General features: G+C 33.3%; 1 protein-coding gene across 1 annotated transcript in view; it reads left to right on the top strand.

Moving 5' to 3' along the window:
* Positions 1-2,963: 2,963 nt before the first annotated feature.
* Positions 2,964-18,789, top strand: part of LOC135843711 (bleomycin hydrolase) — a 46,111-nt gene continuing 30,285 nt past the window's right edge. Inside the window, exon 1 of the mRNA XM_065361674.1 lies at positions 2,964-3,122. Coding sequence (XP_065217746.1) covers positions 3,113-3,122 — 10 coding nt within the window. The 5' untranslated portion in view covers positions 2,964-3,112. The remainder of the gene's footprint in view (positions 3,123-18,789) is intronic.

Below are 18,789 nucleotides of genomic sequence, written 5' to 3'. Positions count from 1 at the left end.
AGAGGTTGGTAGAAGTTGGTTATACCAACTAACCAACTTATACCAATTTCTACCAAGTTCTACCAAGTTCTACCAAGTTCTACCAACTTCTACCAACTTCTACCAACTTCTACCAACTTCTACCAAAACTACCAACTACCAAAAGTTGGTAGAAGTTGGTAGAAGTTGGTTATATACCAACTTCTACCAAGTTCTACCAAGTTCTACCAACTTCTACCAACTTCTACCAACTTCTACCAACTTTTGGTAGTTAGTAGTTTTGGTAGAAGTTGTTAGAAGTTGGTAGAAGTTGGTAGAAGTTGGTTAGTAGGTATAACAAATTCTACCAATTTCTACCAAGTTCTACTAACTTCTACCAACTTCTACCAACTTCTACCAACTTCTACCAACTTCTACCAACTCATACCAACTTATACCAACTTCTACCAACTTCTACCAAAACTACCAACTACCAAAAGTTGGTAGAAGTTGGAGAAGTTGGTAGAAGTTGGTAGAAGTTGGTAGAAGTTTGTAAAAGTTGGTTAGTAGGTATAACCAAATTCTACCAACTTCCACCAAGTTCTACCAAGTTCTACCAACTTCTACCAACTTTTGGTAGTGGGTAGTTTTGGTAGAAGTTGGTAGAAGTTGGTAGAACTTGGTAGAAGTTGGTTTAATTTGGTTATATAACCAACTTCTACCAACTTCTACCAACTTTTAGTAGTTGATAGAAGTTGGTAGAAGTTGGTAGAAGTTGGTTATACCAACTAACCAACTTCTACCAACGTCTACCAACTTTTGGTACTTGGTAGTTTTGGTGGAAGTTGGTAGAAGTTGGTAGAAGTTGGTAGAAGTTGGTAGAAGTTGGTAGAACTTGGTAGAAGTTGGTATAAGTTGGTTATGTTTTGTAGAAGTTGGTTATATAACCAACTTCTACCAACTTCTACCAAAACTACCAACTTCTACCAAAACTACCAACTACCAAAAGTTGGTAGAAGTTGGTAAAAGTTGATTAGTAGGTATAACCTAATTCTCCAACTTCCACCAAGTTCTACCAACTTCTACCAACTTCTACCAACTTCTACCTACTTCTACCAACTTCTATCAACTTCTACCAACTTCTTCGATATAGTCAATGTGTAGCTGAAGGATGTACGAATTAAGTTGTTACATCAGTTTTGCCCCAAAATGTACATGGAAATCCAAAAAATGAGAAATTGCTAAAATTTTGAATTTTGACATCGGAATTACCCCACTTTACCTTACTGCATATCGTATAAAAGGCAAAGAAATGTGTTAAACATGCTAAAAATATCTCGAAAAATAGTCTAAAACATCAAAAATATGTAAATTTATGGTTTTAATAGGAGTAAAATAATCTGAAAAAAATTCTCAGACAAATTTTGCTTGCTCATTCAAGTTATTTTACTCAGGATTTTATCAGTGTGTTGGAATTTGAATGATGAGTTTTCAAAAATTTCAATTTTGGAAATGAAAGGAGAAGCAATTAGCAAACAGAACTGCGCAAAGCAAGAGCATAAGCCTGTTTCCAGTAATAAAAAAAAATTTAAAAATGTTTTTCACGGGCGAAGTATCTTTTTAAATTTGAATAGTTTAGGTACTTGATGGATTTTTTTCAAAGTCAATTTGAAAAGAAAAATACAGAGGCTGAAGCCAAGTTAGGGCACAAGCTTTCAAAAATTTGTATTCTGAGAACAGTGAGAAGTGAGGAATAAGTGAGAATTGAGAAGTGAGAAGTAAAAAATAATGTTGTTTGTGATGAGTTGTATTTTTTTGACTCTACAATAATAATTTTAGAATACGAACACCATTGGATAGGTAATCAAAAATTTAAATTGTTATAAACGATTCATTTTTCTGATTTCTTAAGCATCGACAGCTCCTTCACCGTTCACCTATTGACATTTCTTCATAATTTTTGTATTTGAAATTTAAAACTTTGCTGTCAAGTAGTGATAGTAAATCAGTGTTTGAAAACTTATGCAAGAAAAGAAATTCATTTTGTTTTCATTTTTTTAAATTAATGTAAACTGAAAATTGAAACACTGAAAGTTGAAACCAGGGATGGAAGAGCCGGGAGCGAGCCAGAGCCAGAGTCTGAAAGAGCCGGATTTTTTGAGGAGCTAGAGCCAGAGCCAGGAGCCAAATAAATGAAAGTGCAGAAAAACATCAAGAGCTCTCTTGCAAAAGAGCTCCTTATTTTACTCAAGAGAGCCATCATCATAAGGAGTCTTTAACCTGGAAAGAGCCAGAGCCGAGTGGGAGCCCACAAAATTTTTCAGGCTCTTTGGCTCCCAAAAAGTAGAAAAAAAAGTAAAAAAATGCGCAAAATTTCATCAAAAATTCAACTTTCAACTCACATTTGTGAAGAAAATGAAGAATTTCTACGTTTGTTTTCTCATTGAGAAATAAAATGAAAATAAATGCAGTATATTTTCATTTTTTTCATCATTTTTCACAAATTTTATATTCTAATTTAAAGAGCCAAGAGCCAGAGCTGGAGCTGGAGTGGGAGCCGAGAAATTTGAAGAGGGAGCTGAGAGTCAAAGAGCGGAGCCAGAAGGAATTGAGGAGCGAGCAAGGAGCCAAAGAGCACATGTAAAGAAAAAGGGCCAAGAGCCAAGAGCGAGCCAGAGCCAAAACTTGTGGGGAGCTGAGCCAGAGCCAAGAGCGGGAGCCCTGAATTCATGGCTCTTCCATCCCTGGTTGAAACTGAAGTAAGTAAAAAGTAAAACTGAAAAGTGAAAATCGAAACTGAAACGTAAAAGTTTTGCCATCAGAATTCAGAGTCGGTCCACTCCTTCCTCCTTCGTCCTTCCCCCGAAATAATTAAAATTAAAAATTTAATTTCCCCATTAGTTCGTAATCTCACCGCTAGAATCGCTAAACAACTGAAACACACCGATCACACAACGAACACGAACGAAAACACACGACGTGTTACGATCTTCATCTACTGAACCGAGTTACTCATCGTAACAAAACCGAACGAAGTGTTAGTCTGCGTAAGAAGTTCATCTTTGTAGAAAGCTAGTGTCATTTTGCCCAACGATCGCGTAATTTATTTATTATTAATCAATCGTATACCGGTGTGAATTTTATCATCTCTAAAATGGTCTATCGTAAGTACCGTATTGATTTTAATATTAATCTATCTCATTTAAACGTACGTTCAACGTACAGATTGATACAGTTGACAAAGTGTCGTGTCTCAAAATGGCATCACTATACGTGTACGTATTGTAAATTGTAACTCGATTTCGGCGAAGCTTTTTTCCAAAATTCACAAATGCCCAATGTCTATTGCTCATGCCTGATCGAACCTGCAATATTCTAGAATTAATTCGATCAACGATTCCTTCGCAAAATGTGTTTCAAATTACGTTCTAATTTACTCCTTTTTGGTTCGGAATTGAGCTGCAGTGAAAATCAAAGTCGAACTTGGATACGATTGGTATATTCTAGTTACTACGTAGCGTCATAATTTTTCCATTTTCTTTCTCGTTCGAGTTGCATGTTTTATTTTTGGAATTCGTCAATCGTCTACGTACAAGTATCTGATCTGATATCAGCTCGTTCATCGTTGATTAGATTACCCATCGAGGAAGCAAGACAGATGATAGAATGTGAATGAATAGTACGTTAACCCGACTATTTCAAGTTCGAGTAATGTATAGAAATGAAAGTTTGACAGTCGTAATCTGTACGTATTATATTTACCGTGTAAAGTTCGACTTTGTACGAGTCTGTTCGGTTTTGGGTTCTGAAAATTCTTCGATCGTGTCGAGTTTGGCTTCGCTTTGCTCGTTCATTTAGGAGCATTCGAAATGCACTTGCATACGAGGGCAATATGGAATAATCATGTTCTAGTAATCACGAATAATGGTGATATGTTTGTTAGGGAAAAGCACTTGTGTAACGTACGATACGTGTACGAATTGTTGTGACAATTGCAGCAGGAAAATTCTTCGGTTTCATTTACCTACCTACCAATATTTGTACTGTTGGAAACACAATCATGTACCTACCTACGTGTAAAGGTACCAAGCTAGATATTAGTACGGATAAATTAGCTTGTATTATAATTTTCTGAATTAAAAAACGAAGAAAATAATGAGCGGAAAGAATTTTTAAGGGCATGATGGCCTTTTCTATTGTAGAGAAAAAGTATTACCTATCTCCGTTAATATCATGATCGAACGTGTATGAGTATGTGTTAGTGTTACTCTTCTTACCTATACGTACCTAGGTATATAGAGTATGCAGATAATGAAAAGTACACGTTCATGTTAACAGCATCATCATCATCATCATCGAAATCTGTTAACAATAAATGCGGGTAATGAATAGAGCGACCTTGATGAAATATTCGCTCTACCAAATATCAACGAACTTCGTCTCTTTAGCCATCACGAATTTATGTATTAATACAAAATACAAAAGCTTACATATATGTATTGCTTATTTTTCTAAAGTACAGGATTGACGATGATATAGTCGATAGGTCTATACACAGCCACACAGTGCCCACTGGTGGTGGAGAGGGAGACGAAAGCGGAGGTGCTGTAGTTCGACTATACATATAGGTACAACTTTGTATCATAATATTACATAGGTATACCTATTACCTAGCTGTCTGTATATGATCTCACATATGCTATGCCCGCTGCAAATGTGCCAGTTTGCCTAATAAATTACCTATACTCGAACCACAGCAGGCAGGCACCGGCAGCGCAGAACCGAGTTGTTATTAGTAAATTCGCTAAAATATCCGCGAAATGATAACGGTAAAAAAGTGTTCTGTTCGCAACTCCAGTTGCCCTTGAATTTCGGTGAAATTTCATCCATCTTATCTGACTGCTCGATCGCGATCGCAATCGGCGGCGCCTGCTTTTCCAACTGTTTAATATTTTTTTTTCTTCTTCGATACTTTGTATGCTGCGTGTTGAATGGTGTATTGTACCTATTGGTGTTTTTGTTTAGCCTAAGATATACGTACGATGTGATCTCGTCGAATTGGTGGTATTGGCAGTGATTCTGACTGATCTTGCGTTGAATCGATTATTCTGACTAATCGTTGAGATTTGTGTTTCGTCGAGTGATTGATATTTCTTATCGGAATTTCTCTGTAGGTCGATTTTTTTGGATGAAGATTGCGAGAAAATATGCATCGATGATCGAATGGTGATATTGATTAAGTCGAATTATATGTATTTCTGTAAGCTTCGTTATCTCTTCTCTTCCTCCAGTCCAGTAGTTTTCAGATGAAATTGATCACATCCATCGGAATGTTCTTCGAATATTGACTTCCTATCGCAGCAATCTTGTTTTGTTTTTTTTTTTCATATGACGGAGGGAATTTTTTATTTACTTATTGGGTATAATTACGTGTTCGCAATTTCGGACTTTATTTTTTGTGAAAAAAATCGTATTTCCTTAAACAAGCCAATTGTCCCAAAATTGAAATTGAAGTCTTGATTTTTAGCAGAATTTCAACAAAAATTAAAAAAATATCCGATTTTTTCCTCCAAACACCCAAAAAGTATCAATTTTTGCCTTAGCTGTCTACAAATTCACGGGTTTGACGAAAATGCAAAATAATCCTGTTCTTTGGCCTTCCTTTAAAAATGTTCAATGCTCAGCAAAAATTCTTCACAAACTTACCATTTTTTCCAAAATTTCCAAAAAAAGTATTGATTTTAGTTTAAATTGCTGAAAAAATCATTTAGTACTTATCAAAATTGTAAAAGAAAATCCATTTTTGGTCAAAATTGTCCAATTAATTTGTATGGTGCAAAAATTGTCAGAAAGTGCTATTTTCCATCTAAAATGCCATATAAACGTGCTGCTTCTTTCTGTTTATCTTATAGATGGTCTTGTTTTTAATCAAAATAGTCGCAAAATCATTGATTTTGTCGAAATTGTCAGAAAGTTTCATTTTTTGCAAAAATTATTAAAAAGTTCTAACTGTTGGAAAAATTGTGTAAAAATTTCATTTTTTTGCCAAAATTGTCAAAAAATTTCATTATTTGCCAAAATTATTTAAAAATCCTTAATTTTTCACCAAATTGTCAGAAAGTCTCATTTTTTGCAAAAATTATTTTAAAGTTCTAATTGTTGCAAAAAGTGTCTAAAAATTTCATTTTTTTGTCAAAATGTCAAAATGTTCCATTATTTGGCAAAATTATTTTAAAATTCTAATTTTTGATCAAAATTGTCAGAAAATCTCAAAGTCTAAATGTTGCTATAATTTGTCAAGAAGTTTCATTTTTTTTTTTTTTTTTTTTTTTGTCAAAACAGTCAAAAGTTCCATTTTTTGTCAAAATTGTGTGTAAAATTCTAATTTTTGCCAAAATTGTCAAAAAATTCTATTGTATTTGCCAAAATTATTTAAAAATTCTAATTTTTCATCAAAATTGTCAGAAAGTCTCATTTTTTGCAAAAATTATTTTAAAGTTCTAATTGTTGCAAAAAGTGTTTGAAAATTTCATTTTTTGCCAAAATTGTCAAAATGTTCCATTATTTGGCAAAATTATTTTAAAATCCTAATTTTTGATCAAAATTGTCAGAAAATCTCAAAGTCTAATTGCTGCTATGATTGTCAAGAAGTTTTTTTTTTTTGGTCAAAATAGTCAAAAGTTCCATTTTTTGTCAAAATTGTGTATAAAATTCTAGTTTTTGTCAAAATTGTCAAAAATTCCATTATTTTCAAAAATTATTTGAAAATCCTAATAATTGTCTGAAGTTTTTTTTGCAAAAATTATTTTAAAATAATTCTAATTGTTGCAAAAAGTGTCTAAAAATTTCATTTTTTTGCCAAAATTGTCAAAATGTTCCATTATTTGGCAAAATTATTTTAAAATCCTAATTTTTCATCAAAATTGTCAGAAAATCTCAAAGTCTAATTGTTGCTATAATTATCAAGAAGTTTCTTTTTTTTTTGGTCAAAATGGTCAAAAGTTTCATTTTTGATCAAAATTGTGTGTAAAATTCTAATTTTTGCCAAAATTGTCAAAAAGTTCCATAATTTGCCAAAATTATTAAAAAATCCTAATTTTTCACCAAAATTGTCAAAAAGGCTAATTTTTTGCTGTAATTATTCAAAGTTCTCATTTTTGCTGAAATTGTCAAAAAGTTTCATTTTTTTGTCAAAATAGTCAAAAGTTCCTTTTTTTGTCAGAATTGTGAAAAAAATTCCAACTTTTGCCCAAATTATCAAAAAGTCCCATTTTTGGATAAAATTATTCTAATTTTTTGTTAAAATTGTCAAAAAGTTTCATTTTTTGTCAAAATAGTCAAAAGCTCTCTTTCTTGCTATTAAAATCTTTCTTTTCTCCAAAATTGCTTGATTCATCAAATCTTGTTTTTTTTTGTCAAAATTGTCAAAAAGTTCCATTTTTTGTAAAAATTGTAAACAAATCCTAATTTTTGGCCAGAATTGTCCAACACTGATCTGTTTGGTGCTAAAATTATCTTACCTCATAACGGCCTTTTTTTTGGTCAAAATTGTCGAAAAAGGTTTTGTTTTTAACCAAAGTTGTCGCAAAATCACAACTTTTGCCCAAATTATCAAAAAGTCTCATTTTTTGCAAAATTATTAGAAAGTCGTAATTTTTGCTCAAATTGTCAAAAAGTCACGTTTTTTTTTGTCACATAGTCAAAAGGTCCATTTTTTTGTCGTGATTGTAAAAAAAAAGTCCAAATATTCAAAATTATTGAAGAGTCTCTAATTTTTGCCAAAATTGTCAGAAGGTCTTGGTTTACTGTCCAAATAGTCAAAAGTTCCATGTTCTGTCGAAATTATAAAAAAAAATCCCAATTTTTTGCCAAAAATCTGTCAAAAAGTCCCATTTTTTTTCCAAAATTATAAAAAATTTAAACATTTTGTCAAAATTATTGCCAAAATTGCCCAAAATGAGGCGGTTTTGAGCAAAAATTGTCAAAAAATTCTATTTTTTTTTGCCGAAATTAAAGTCTTATTTTTTCAGCCTAAACTATCATAGAAGATCTTGTTTTTTTGCCAAAATAGACATAAAATCCTAATTTTGCCTAAATTGTCGAAAAGTTTCCTTTTTTGTTGAAATAGTCAAACGTTCTGCTTTGGTTAAAAAAATCTTATCATTTCCAAAATTTCCAAATGAATTCCTTTTTTTTTGGTCCAAATTTCCAAAAAGGTCATCAACATTGTCAGGAAATTTTCCGTTTTTTGTCCTCATTTTTGCCAAAATTGTTATAAAAACTCATTTTTAGTCAAAATACTTATTCGAAAAGTCACAATTCTTGGTTCAAGAAAGTACTTCTTCCAAAATTGTCAAAAAGTCTCACTTTTTCCAAAATAGTGGAAAAGTCCTAATTTTTGATCCGAAATATCAAAAAGTCCTCATTTTTGGTAACAAAGGTCCGTTTTTTTCAAAATTGCCAAAAGGGTCCTGTAATGGTCTGAAAAGGTCTGTTTCTTATTGAGATTATCAAAAAGTCCTTTTTTTTTTTAATAAACTGCCATAAAAGTTTGTTTTTTGCCAAAATTATCAGTTTGGCTTTTTTTTTCATTTCCCCAATCAACCTTTGTAATTTTTCAAGGAAAATCAGTTTCTTAAAAGAGTGGACATTAGAAATCTTATGTACACCTTCGGATGATTCAGTTCATTTTTTATTGAAGGGGGCAGGGAGGGGGTGAAAATTACTATTTCCTTCAATTTTGAACATTTGGCCACTCCTTTGATTTTTTCAACTCCAGAATTCCCAAAATGAAATAAAGCTTTTCATGGGTTTTACGATATCTCAGGCTGTTTTTAATCAATCCACTTGAAATTTTCAAAGTAAAAATACCTACTTGGTTTCACTGACTCTGAATTTTCTCTAATTTTTTTCACCTCCACCGCGATTTTAAAATCTATTTTGAAAAGTTCAGATCTCCGTGTAGAGGGAGGGAGGGGGGGGGGGCTTCAAATTTTGGAAAAAATATGTCTTCTGCTGCCAAACTAGAAAAACGAAATAACAAGGGGGGAGGGGTTCAAATTTTGGAAAAAAGTATGCCCTCTGCTGCCAAACCAGGGAAACGAAATAACAATCTGTGAAAAACGAGCCGAGTTCACAATTTGGCAACAGTTTCTATTCTGAAGGGTGACAAACGCGAGTGACGAGAGTATTACGAAGCAAAATATTTATTTAGTGATGAGAAAGCTCACGTGGAATAGTTGAACGTACTCGTCGTCATACTACGACTTGGAGTATATGTAATACGACAGTTAGACTTGTGTATAGTACACATTCGTATTTCCTGGTGTGTTCAATGTTAGTAACGTTAGGTACTTGGCAAAACATGCCCAAGTGGCCACGTGCGACCGTTAGGTATGTGTCCGACAATCAGTACGTAATACGTATTCGTGTGCTTGATTAATGGTGTTCTAGGTATCTACGGTTGAAAATTTTCTGTAAATTTTGTTGTATTTTCAAGATTAAGAAAAATTTTACAACAAAAATAATATGATGAAGCAAATTTCATTATGTTTTGATTCAAAAAAAATTTTATCCAAAAATAATTTTTCTGGTTGGTGACGAAATTGTCCTGTCATTGCAGGTGAAATGAGGTCAGCACCAATGGATTTCTATTGATCATTTGAGAAAATCATTTTTTCTCAAAATTTTGGTCTTGTCTTCTCAAATTTTTCGAAATTTTCTGATTTTTATGTTGGCATTACATAGAGAAACTTTTCGGAAAATTTTCGTATCCCTACATTGAAAATTTATTTTGGTAATCGGGATTGAAAAATAGCCCATTTTGAGTACACCTCAATTTTTTTTAAAAAAATTTGCCGAATCAATTCTTCCTAAAGATATCTGATGTAGTCTAAAAACATCAAAAACACTGAAAATCTCTCATGTTCCCAGCTCTTCCTCGTCGATTCCTGTAGCATTAAAATGAGAAAATACCACATCTCGATACATGTTCCTTAAACTTTGCCCCATTCGTTCAAAGCAGTATTTTTCTCAACTACATGCAGCAAGCAACTCGATAATAAATTGAAAATGCTCGTTGTCATTTTTCAAACAATACACCATTGTGTTTATTTAGCCTGTGTTGTATGTGTCGTGTCGTCAACGTCTCCGAGCCTCTGATATGTTCGTTTAGTATCTCGTACAGCTTAAAGCCTCTACAAAGAGTGTACAGTAATAGGTACTGTAATATAATGTATAGTATTAGTATCTAATTAATATAGAATATAGATACCGGGAGTGCAGTATACGAGTACTACATGCCAGGCACAACACACGACATCGATACACAGAGCCGCAGACCGTTAGGTCATATGAGAGTGTATCTTTACCAAATCGAGACCAATTGTTAAAACAGTCCGAGTTCGAACAGTTAATTTGTAACGGTTAAAATCGAACAAATTGAAATATTTTAAACGACTTAGATGACTCGATATGACGACGAGTCCTCAATACCTTCTTTGATTTTTGTTTCGTTCAAATTACAGAAGTATACGTAGATCTAGATTCATCTGGGTACCATTATTTTACTGGTTAGTTGAAGTCAAAAAATTCATGACTAATTGACAATTGATTTGTTAGATCTCAAAATGGTATTCATTTCGGGAGAACATTGTTTCTCCAAGGTATTGACCTTCGTTGAGGAACAGTTCAACTAATGCTGAAGTGCATTTTTCGATTTCTTGTGAATTTTTGAAAATCAAAGGGCCAAAAAAAGATGGAGAAAAAATTCAAAATTTCATCAAATTGACCTAGATAGCTGAAATTTTAAATATACCCTATTTTCGACCTGCCAAATCGATTGAAATCCGTTCCAAACCATTTTGATCAGTTCTGGAGTCTCCAGCAAATGTTTAAAAATTAACATTTTCACAATATTTTGCTCAGTTAAGTTGGAAAGCTATACAACCAGGTGAAATCGAAACTCTAGTAGGAGTTCAAGTCTGTAAAAGTTGACCTGATAAGAATGTAAGAAAGTACATAGGTATAGAAAATCAGGTTAGATGGAAAAAAGTACATACACAGCTTGGGACAAACGTAGACAAATTTGTTGGTATATATTTAAGCTAGTAAAGTATAGTGGCTGTCGTTGATACTGGTATTTGGTGTAACATGCTTATACAAATTCGTGTGATAAAAAGACTCACGTATTTCATTAACAAGCTAAAAACGTACTTGCTCGTGCCTCACTGCCTCGTACTCGTAGGTTAGCTCGTCGCTATTATTACATATAACCATTATCACTAAAATGTAAAAAAGTATAACGGTGATATGCATTTGTCGCGAGGTATTTCCCTGGCCTGTACACTCGTACTTGAATAATCGTATTCGTGTAGTATTCTTTTGTTCGAGACTTATAGGCCTAGGTATATAGCCTGTGCCTATGCAGTATATTCGACTTTAGAGTCACATCTCCTAAACATTGTAATCCGTTCGTAATGCCGAAGAATTTAAATAATCGGCTCGAACTTGTCCACGTACAAAATATCATTCGAATTTGTTAAAAATCCTTCTCTAATGGAGATGTTTGAATAGCATGTTCAAATGAGCAATGCTTTAGAACAGTTTATAGTGCATTGGAGGCTATAAGGAAGAGTCCTAATCACAAAAGGTATATTATGGAATTGAGCACCATAATCAGTTGAAACAAGATAAACCCTATCGGGTAGTTATAAGGGGGCTACAACCTTCCACTTCACCTGGGGATATCAAATTAGAATTGATTAAAGTTGGACATGATGCTATTCATTCACCAATGAAATTATCAAAAAAATAGAGCTGAAAAAATATGAATCTGGAGGAATTGTGTGTAAAAAATCGTAGAATGTGGCATTACCACTTTTTTATGTGTGCCTTAGTTCCAAAGGGAACAACAGGGCCATTTCGTTACCTTAACGCTGAAACCTAGTATGTCCATGAAAAAAAGTACAATTTATCTCATCACTGATAAGGTTTGGATTTGCTCAGACGGGTTTGTTGAGTCCTGATTGAACATTGGTTAGCTTTGTGCTTCTTCCAAGTGCACTTTTGCTGCATCTGGATGCAAATTTTCCCATTCAAGGCATTCCTAGAGTCTGATCAGTGATGCACGAAGATGATTTTTTTATCGACATACTCGGTTTCAGCTTTAACCCTTTTGCACCGAATATTGGTTTTGCATCCCTCCTCCAATTTTTTTACATTAAATCGTTCCTTGGGCATCTCTAAGCAACAGAAGTTTGGTACAGATTTTTTCCTCAACTCACACTCGAGATATTGAGGTGGGAACACATATGTCCCAGCCGTGGACTTTGAAAATTTGTCCCGGGACAGCATGTGCCCCATCAGTGTTTAAAATTTGCAAAAATTAGTGGGACAATACCAATAATATCATTCCAGTATGCAAAAAGTCATGTAAAAAATTTGTATTTTGGATGCAAGTGAGAAAAAATTTTTAAAAACACCTTTTTGCTAATAAAATATTAAAATTTCAAAAAATTGACATTTTTACAAAATTTTACCAAAATTGAGACATCAATTTCCTTTGACAGAGGATTTCTCTGTGAGTAATGCACCAGATTCGATGAAATATGGACATAACATTATGCGGAAAAACATTCCTGACAGACTGAAATCGTCCTTTTTTCGATTTCTTGAAAAAATAACACCCAAAACAGCTCAAAAATATCAAAAAATTATTGAATAAAACCTATTTACATTTTTGTTTTTGAATTTGCTCCCTCAAAAATTAATCAAAATTATTTTTTTTTAATACCAAAGTATAGCTTATTCTATCTATTTTGTTGCCTAAGTTGCAAAGTAGCATATGTCCATCTGTTCACTTGCTACCTCGTGTAAAAGTGCCTTCAATCTGGAGCACTATCTATTGGGTTTTAGTGTTCAACTAATACATAGATATGCTGGTGGCATGTCTCTGACATAGCTACCCATTGGTTGAACACTAAAACCCAATAGACGCTCCAGATTGAATGCACTTTTACACGAGGTATCAAGTGAACAGATGGACATACGCTACTTTGCAACTTAGGCAATGATTTTCAAATATAAATTCGTTGCCGGGCATAATCATTCCCTGTGTTTGCAATAAATTTTTAATTATTACCAACTAGTTGCTCAGATTTCACATTTTTACTGAAAAACATGTTTTTGCGGAAAAAATAATTCAGTGTTGCTATAACATGAGCCAAAAAATTGCGAGTTGTCTCAATCGATTCCTAACACTTTACTCTACTGATGGGACCCAGTCCGCAGGAAAAATGTGTCGCAGAAGTTCCCAGTAGATTTGTTCAAAGTTGCTGGGGCATATGCTGTTCCAGCTGGTGTGAAAGGGTTAAGGTGACAATAGACCCGTTCGCGTATTAGTGTTGTGTGAATATAGTGGGTGTCTAAGCATTGTTTTTCTTATGCAAAAGTTGTCCCGGTGTTCGACTATGAAATATTAGTTAAATTCACACCGTACCCATACGCTTATTAAAACCGAATATCTCACCATGAACCGGTCTATTTATGAAATGGGGTTCTTGTTGCACACAAAAATAAAGGTAGTTTCTTCAGCAAAAAAGAGAGAGCTACCTCAATGTAAAAACTGTCAGCAAGTTGGTCACACCAAAACATACTGCGCAAGGAAACTCAGATGTGTCAAATGTGGATCAGACCATGAAACAAAGCAGCAATGTAGGAATAAGAAAGAAGACCCAGCTAGGTGTTGCTAATTGTGATGGTGATCATACAGCCAACTGGGAAGGGTGTCCAGTATATCAAACAAAAGTTGTTGCTATATCTAAACCAAAGATGACAGAATCTGATCGTGTCAAGCAAAGGACCGATTTAGAGACAGTTCATCTTGAGCAATTTACCACTCGCAATTGCACACTGGAGACAATTTATATCTAGAGAAAATTCATCTTGCATGAAAATTTGTTCTCAGTAGATGAATTTTCTCATGAGAATGAATTGTCACAGGTATGCGATTGCGCAAGATGAATTGTATTGATACCAAAGGACCACTCAAAGCCAGGAGCAGATAACAACAACTGAAAAACCTGAATAAGCCAAAATTGTCAAAAGAAGAAATTTTCCAAAGAATAACACTGAGGAATCAGATGATGATGAGTTGAATCAGTGGAACTAGAAGATTGAACAGCAGCCAAGCTCAAGTAACATTTGGGAACTACTTCAAAAAATGGATAAAAGAATTTTCCAAGTTGAAAACTCTCAAAATGAGCGCACAGCAAAGAGTCTTCCATCGTTTAAAACCTCACGCCTTGGTCATACATAGATATTATAAAAAATAAATAGAGTACTTTCACTGGAGAAATATACCCTACACAATTACACATGTCATGTAACTAACTTGTTCAAAGTCGGATATATTACTCATTTAAGGTCTCCTAAAGATTAATAAACCTTGTCGAATAAGAAAAAAAAATCACAATATTCCTTACAAATTAATCACCCTTAACCTCGGAAAATTCAATTCTTTCAATTCTGTGGAATGTTAAGTGATAAAATTTGTTCATTTTTGGCACTATAGGAATCAATTGCTCCTACGGAAAGGCTCAGAAACACACAAGCCAAGAATGAATCGATTTCATTTATCACCAAACCCCAATGGAATGACCCTTACTAATAAAATCACAAACTGCAATGCAACAAGATTTACTCATCACTGGCAACATGTTTCTGCATACATGATGAGGAAGCAGACAGCAGTATGATGGCATTGGCACCATTAAAGATGATACTGTGAATGAAACGATCAGAAAGAAGAACGAAATAAGAATTACACCAGTCTGCATATTTTCGATTGCAATAACTGCAACTGGTCCATCATCATCACGCACCGTTGTAAAACTCGTGTAGTATTCTACTTCCTTCAAGGTCGTGGTCGTCCATTTAACTCGGCCATTTTATATGTACGAATGAATACGCGCCGCATCGCTTGAAAAGAAAGTGAATCGTTATAGTGAGATGAGGAAATAGCACGTAGACCTAATGGCGAATATGACCATCGTGAATTACTGTACTAGCGCCGTGTCTGTGTGGAAAAATTAATGTTGAATGATTATCCTCGTCTTCAGTTCGGGCAAGAGGTGTCAGGGTTCTTCGGTGAGCTTTACTTTACCTCGCTGGCCAAGTGAATAGGGTGGCTAATTATGATTTCTATACTGAGTAGTGTCTCAAGAACTAGAGGAGCTACCTTTGGAGATTGAACGACATCTGTCTGTATTGATTGGTATTTTTTCTAAGTGACCCGAGTGGCTGAAAATGTGGTGTAGCCTGTGGATAAGGATTAAGGTGAGTGGAGTTGAAACTCGTGACAGACATCCGTCAACATTCAACTCTACAAAAATAGGCAAATAAGCAATTGGGTTTACTAAGCTAGTCGAGCATTGATTTACCATTAATTTAATAGGTAGGTGCAGCTAGGTACAAGTACGTATATGCGGTACAGTTAGGTAAATAAATGAACGAACGAACGACTTGCCGATAATTAATATTACACGCGACGGTAATTGTATTGTTGAAAAATACTAGCATTCAGTAACTTACTCGTACATAGCATATTAAACAAACATGCACACTACATAACACATGTGTACTCATGACTCGTTTTCTATACATGGGCTATAAATTTTAATACTCCATCCATCGTAATGTAGGTACAGCTTACTCATAATATTATCGTCAAGCTGTGTTACTTCCAGCAAAAGCAAGACCATTAAGTGTCGTAAAGTTGCAACTGCTGGCAAAGCTCTCCATTAACCGAATGATTTGCAGAAGAGAAATAGGTAACTGTTCTGGAGCCTCGATTATTGTTGACTTTTCTCTAGTGCATTTAAATTGTTTCTGAAGAAGTTGTGATTGATTTCAAGACCTTTAAGGTTCTTCTAATGAGTGGCTAAAAATTTGCGAAGCGCTCATTTTTGGAGAAATTCGTGTTTTAAAAATTTTTTCTTCTCCAATATTTCGCATTGAGTCAACACTTGAAAAGATAACATTTCTGAAACTGGGGTTTCAGTTTGGTTACACAAATTTAGACAAAATTTGGCACCTTTTCGCAATTTTGACCAAAAAAACACCTTTTTGATAATTTTTACAAAAATTCTAGACTTTTTTGACAATTTAAAAAAAAAAAATTGTTTTTTAACAATTTTACTTAAATGTTGACAAAAATTGATACCTTTTTCGACAAATTTTACAGGAAATAGTAACTTTTGGCAATTTAGGCAGAAAACAACAATTGACAATTTTGATTTAAAAAATGACCTTTTTGAAGATTTTGACAAAAATTGGGCTCTCAATCCTCTTTGATACATTTTACAAGAAGTACCTAGTAATTTTTGGCAATTTTGGCAGAAAACCAAAATTCAGACCTTTGGATACTTTTTAACAATTTTGACAAAGAAAGGACATTTTTGAACATTTTGACAAAGATTGGACCCTTTTGACAATTTAGCTAAAAAAATTATGTTTTCTATCTAACAATTTTAAATGTTGACAAAAATTGAAATCCTCTTAGACAAATTTTATAAGAAGTAGTAATATTTGGCAATTTTGGCAGAAAACAAAAATTTAGACATTTAGACACTTTTTGACAATTTTGATAAAAAAAAGGACTTTTTTGAAGATTTTGACAAAGAAATGACCTGTTTGGAGATTTTTGACAAAAAATGACCTTTTTGAAGATTTTTGACAAAGAATTGACCTTTTTGAAAATTGTTGACAATTTTGACAATTCTGGCAGAAAACAAAAATTCAGACAAAATTTAAGACTTTTTGACAATTTTGACCAAAAAAGGGGACCTTTTTGAAGATTTTGACAAAAATTGGACTCTCATAGTAGTTTTTAACAATGTTGGCAAAAAACAAAAATTTAGACAATGTTTGAGACTTTTTGACAATTTTGACCAAAAAAAGTGGACCTATTTGCAGATTTTGACAAAAAATGACCTTTTTGAAGATTTTGACAAAAAAATGACCTTTTTGAAAATTGTTGACAATCTTGGCAATTCTGGCAGAAAACAAAAATTCAGACAAAAGTTGAGACTTTTTGACTATTTTGACCAAAAAAAGGGGACCTTTTTGCAGATTTTGACAAAAATTGGACTCTCATAGTAGTTTTTGACAATTTTGGCAGAAAATAAAAATTTAGACAAAATTTAAGACTTTTTGTCAATTTTTACAAAAAAGGACCTTTTTGAAGATTTTGACAAAAAAAGGACCTTTTTGAAAATTTTGACAAAAATTGGACTCTCACAGTAATTTTAGACAATTTTGGCAGATAACAGAAATTCAGACAAAATTTGAGACATTTTGACAATTTTGACCAAAAAAAGGGACCTTTAATTTTTGGCAATTACCTATCACAGAAAATAACAATTCAGACTGAATTTGAGACTTTTCAACAATTTTGTCAAAAAAAGGACCTTTTTGAAGATTTTGACAAAAAAGGACTTTTTTGGAGATTTTGACAAAAAAGGAACTTTTTGAAAATTTTGAGAAAAATAATTGGACTCTTGGTAATTTTAGACAATTTCGGCAAATAACAGAAATTCAGACAAAATTTGCGACTTTTTGACAGTTTTGACCCAAAAAAGGGACCTTTAATTTTTGCCAATTATCGCAGAAAACAAAAATTCAGACTGAATTTGAGTTTTTTTAATAATTTAGACACAAAAAGGACCTTTTTGAAGATTTTGACAAAAATTGGACATAGTAATTTTTGGCAATTTTGGCAAAAAACAAAAATGTAAACAAAATTTGAGACTTTTTGACAATTTTGACAAAAAATGACCGTGTCAAAATTTTTTACAAAAATTGGGCTCCTTTGACAATTTTGGCAAGAAAAATAATGTTTTCTAACAATTTTAAATGCTGACAAAAAATTGAAACCCTCTTCAACAAATTTTACAAGAAATGGTAATTTTTCGCAATTTTGGCAGAAAACAAAAATTTTGACTAGTTTTGAGACTTTTTGAAAATTTTCTGCAAAAAGGACCTTTTTGAAGATTTTGGCAAAAAAAGGACCTTATTGAAAATTTTGACAAAAATTGGACTCTCTGACAAGTTTTGCAAGAAAAAAATTGATATTTTTTTCAACGATTTCAAAAAACAGGAAACTCTCAATAAGCACCCACCAAAGTTGTATGCTCCAAAGCTGATTTTTAGCCTCTCCAGACTCCAGAGCAATATTTTTCATTTTTGAAAAATTGCACAGTAGAATTCAAATTTGTCCGAGCGAAGCGCGAGTAAGAAGATTTGAAAAAATTGAGAATTCGTAAAGTAAAATATCTGATGCAAAAATTTGATTTTCGTAGATTCAACATTTGGAGAGACTTTTTTTTTTTTTGAAAAATTTCAAGAGCGAGAAACAAAATCATTTTTGATGTGAGCAGTGAAGTTTTCTACTCTCCAACTTTGGTCAGGAAAAGTAAAATGAAAATGATCTGGAACAAGCGAGAGGGCGAAAAATTTCGAAAATTTATACCTACGTAATTCAGAAAGTAAAAAAAACACGGTTTTTGATAATTCTTTGATTTTCCTTGCTTACAGATTTCTTCTCAAATTTCCCACCTTTTCGAACTCACTCTGCAATTTCCCCCCAATATTCTCAATTTTTCTCCTAAATTTTTCTGAAGGAGGGGGGGAGACACCTCTATCCCCTCGTCAATTTCCGTGCATTTGGTGAAGTTTTGAATAAGTATGGCAGAAAGCTGTAATTTTGTAAAAGGGTTTGAGATCGGCTGGAAATCGTGCACCTTTTGCAAAAAAATCTTTCTAGTTTGAAAC

Source organism: Planococcus citri, chromosome 4, assembly GCF_950023065.1.
Source record: "Planococcus citri chromosome 4, ihPlaCitr1.1, whole genome shotgun sequence".
NCBI classification, from domain to species: Eukaryota; Metazoa; Arthropoda; class Insecta; order Hemiptera; family Pseudococcidae; genus Planococcus; species Planococcus citri.
The sequence above is the reverse complement of the archived record's forward strand: the minus strand, read 5'-3'. Positions and strand labels throughout refer to the sequence as shown.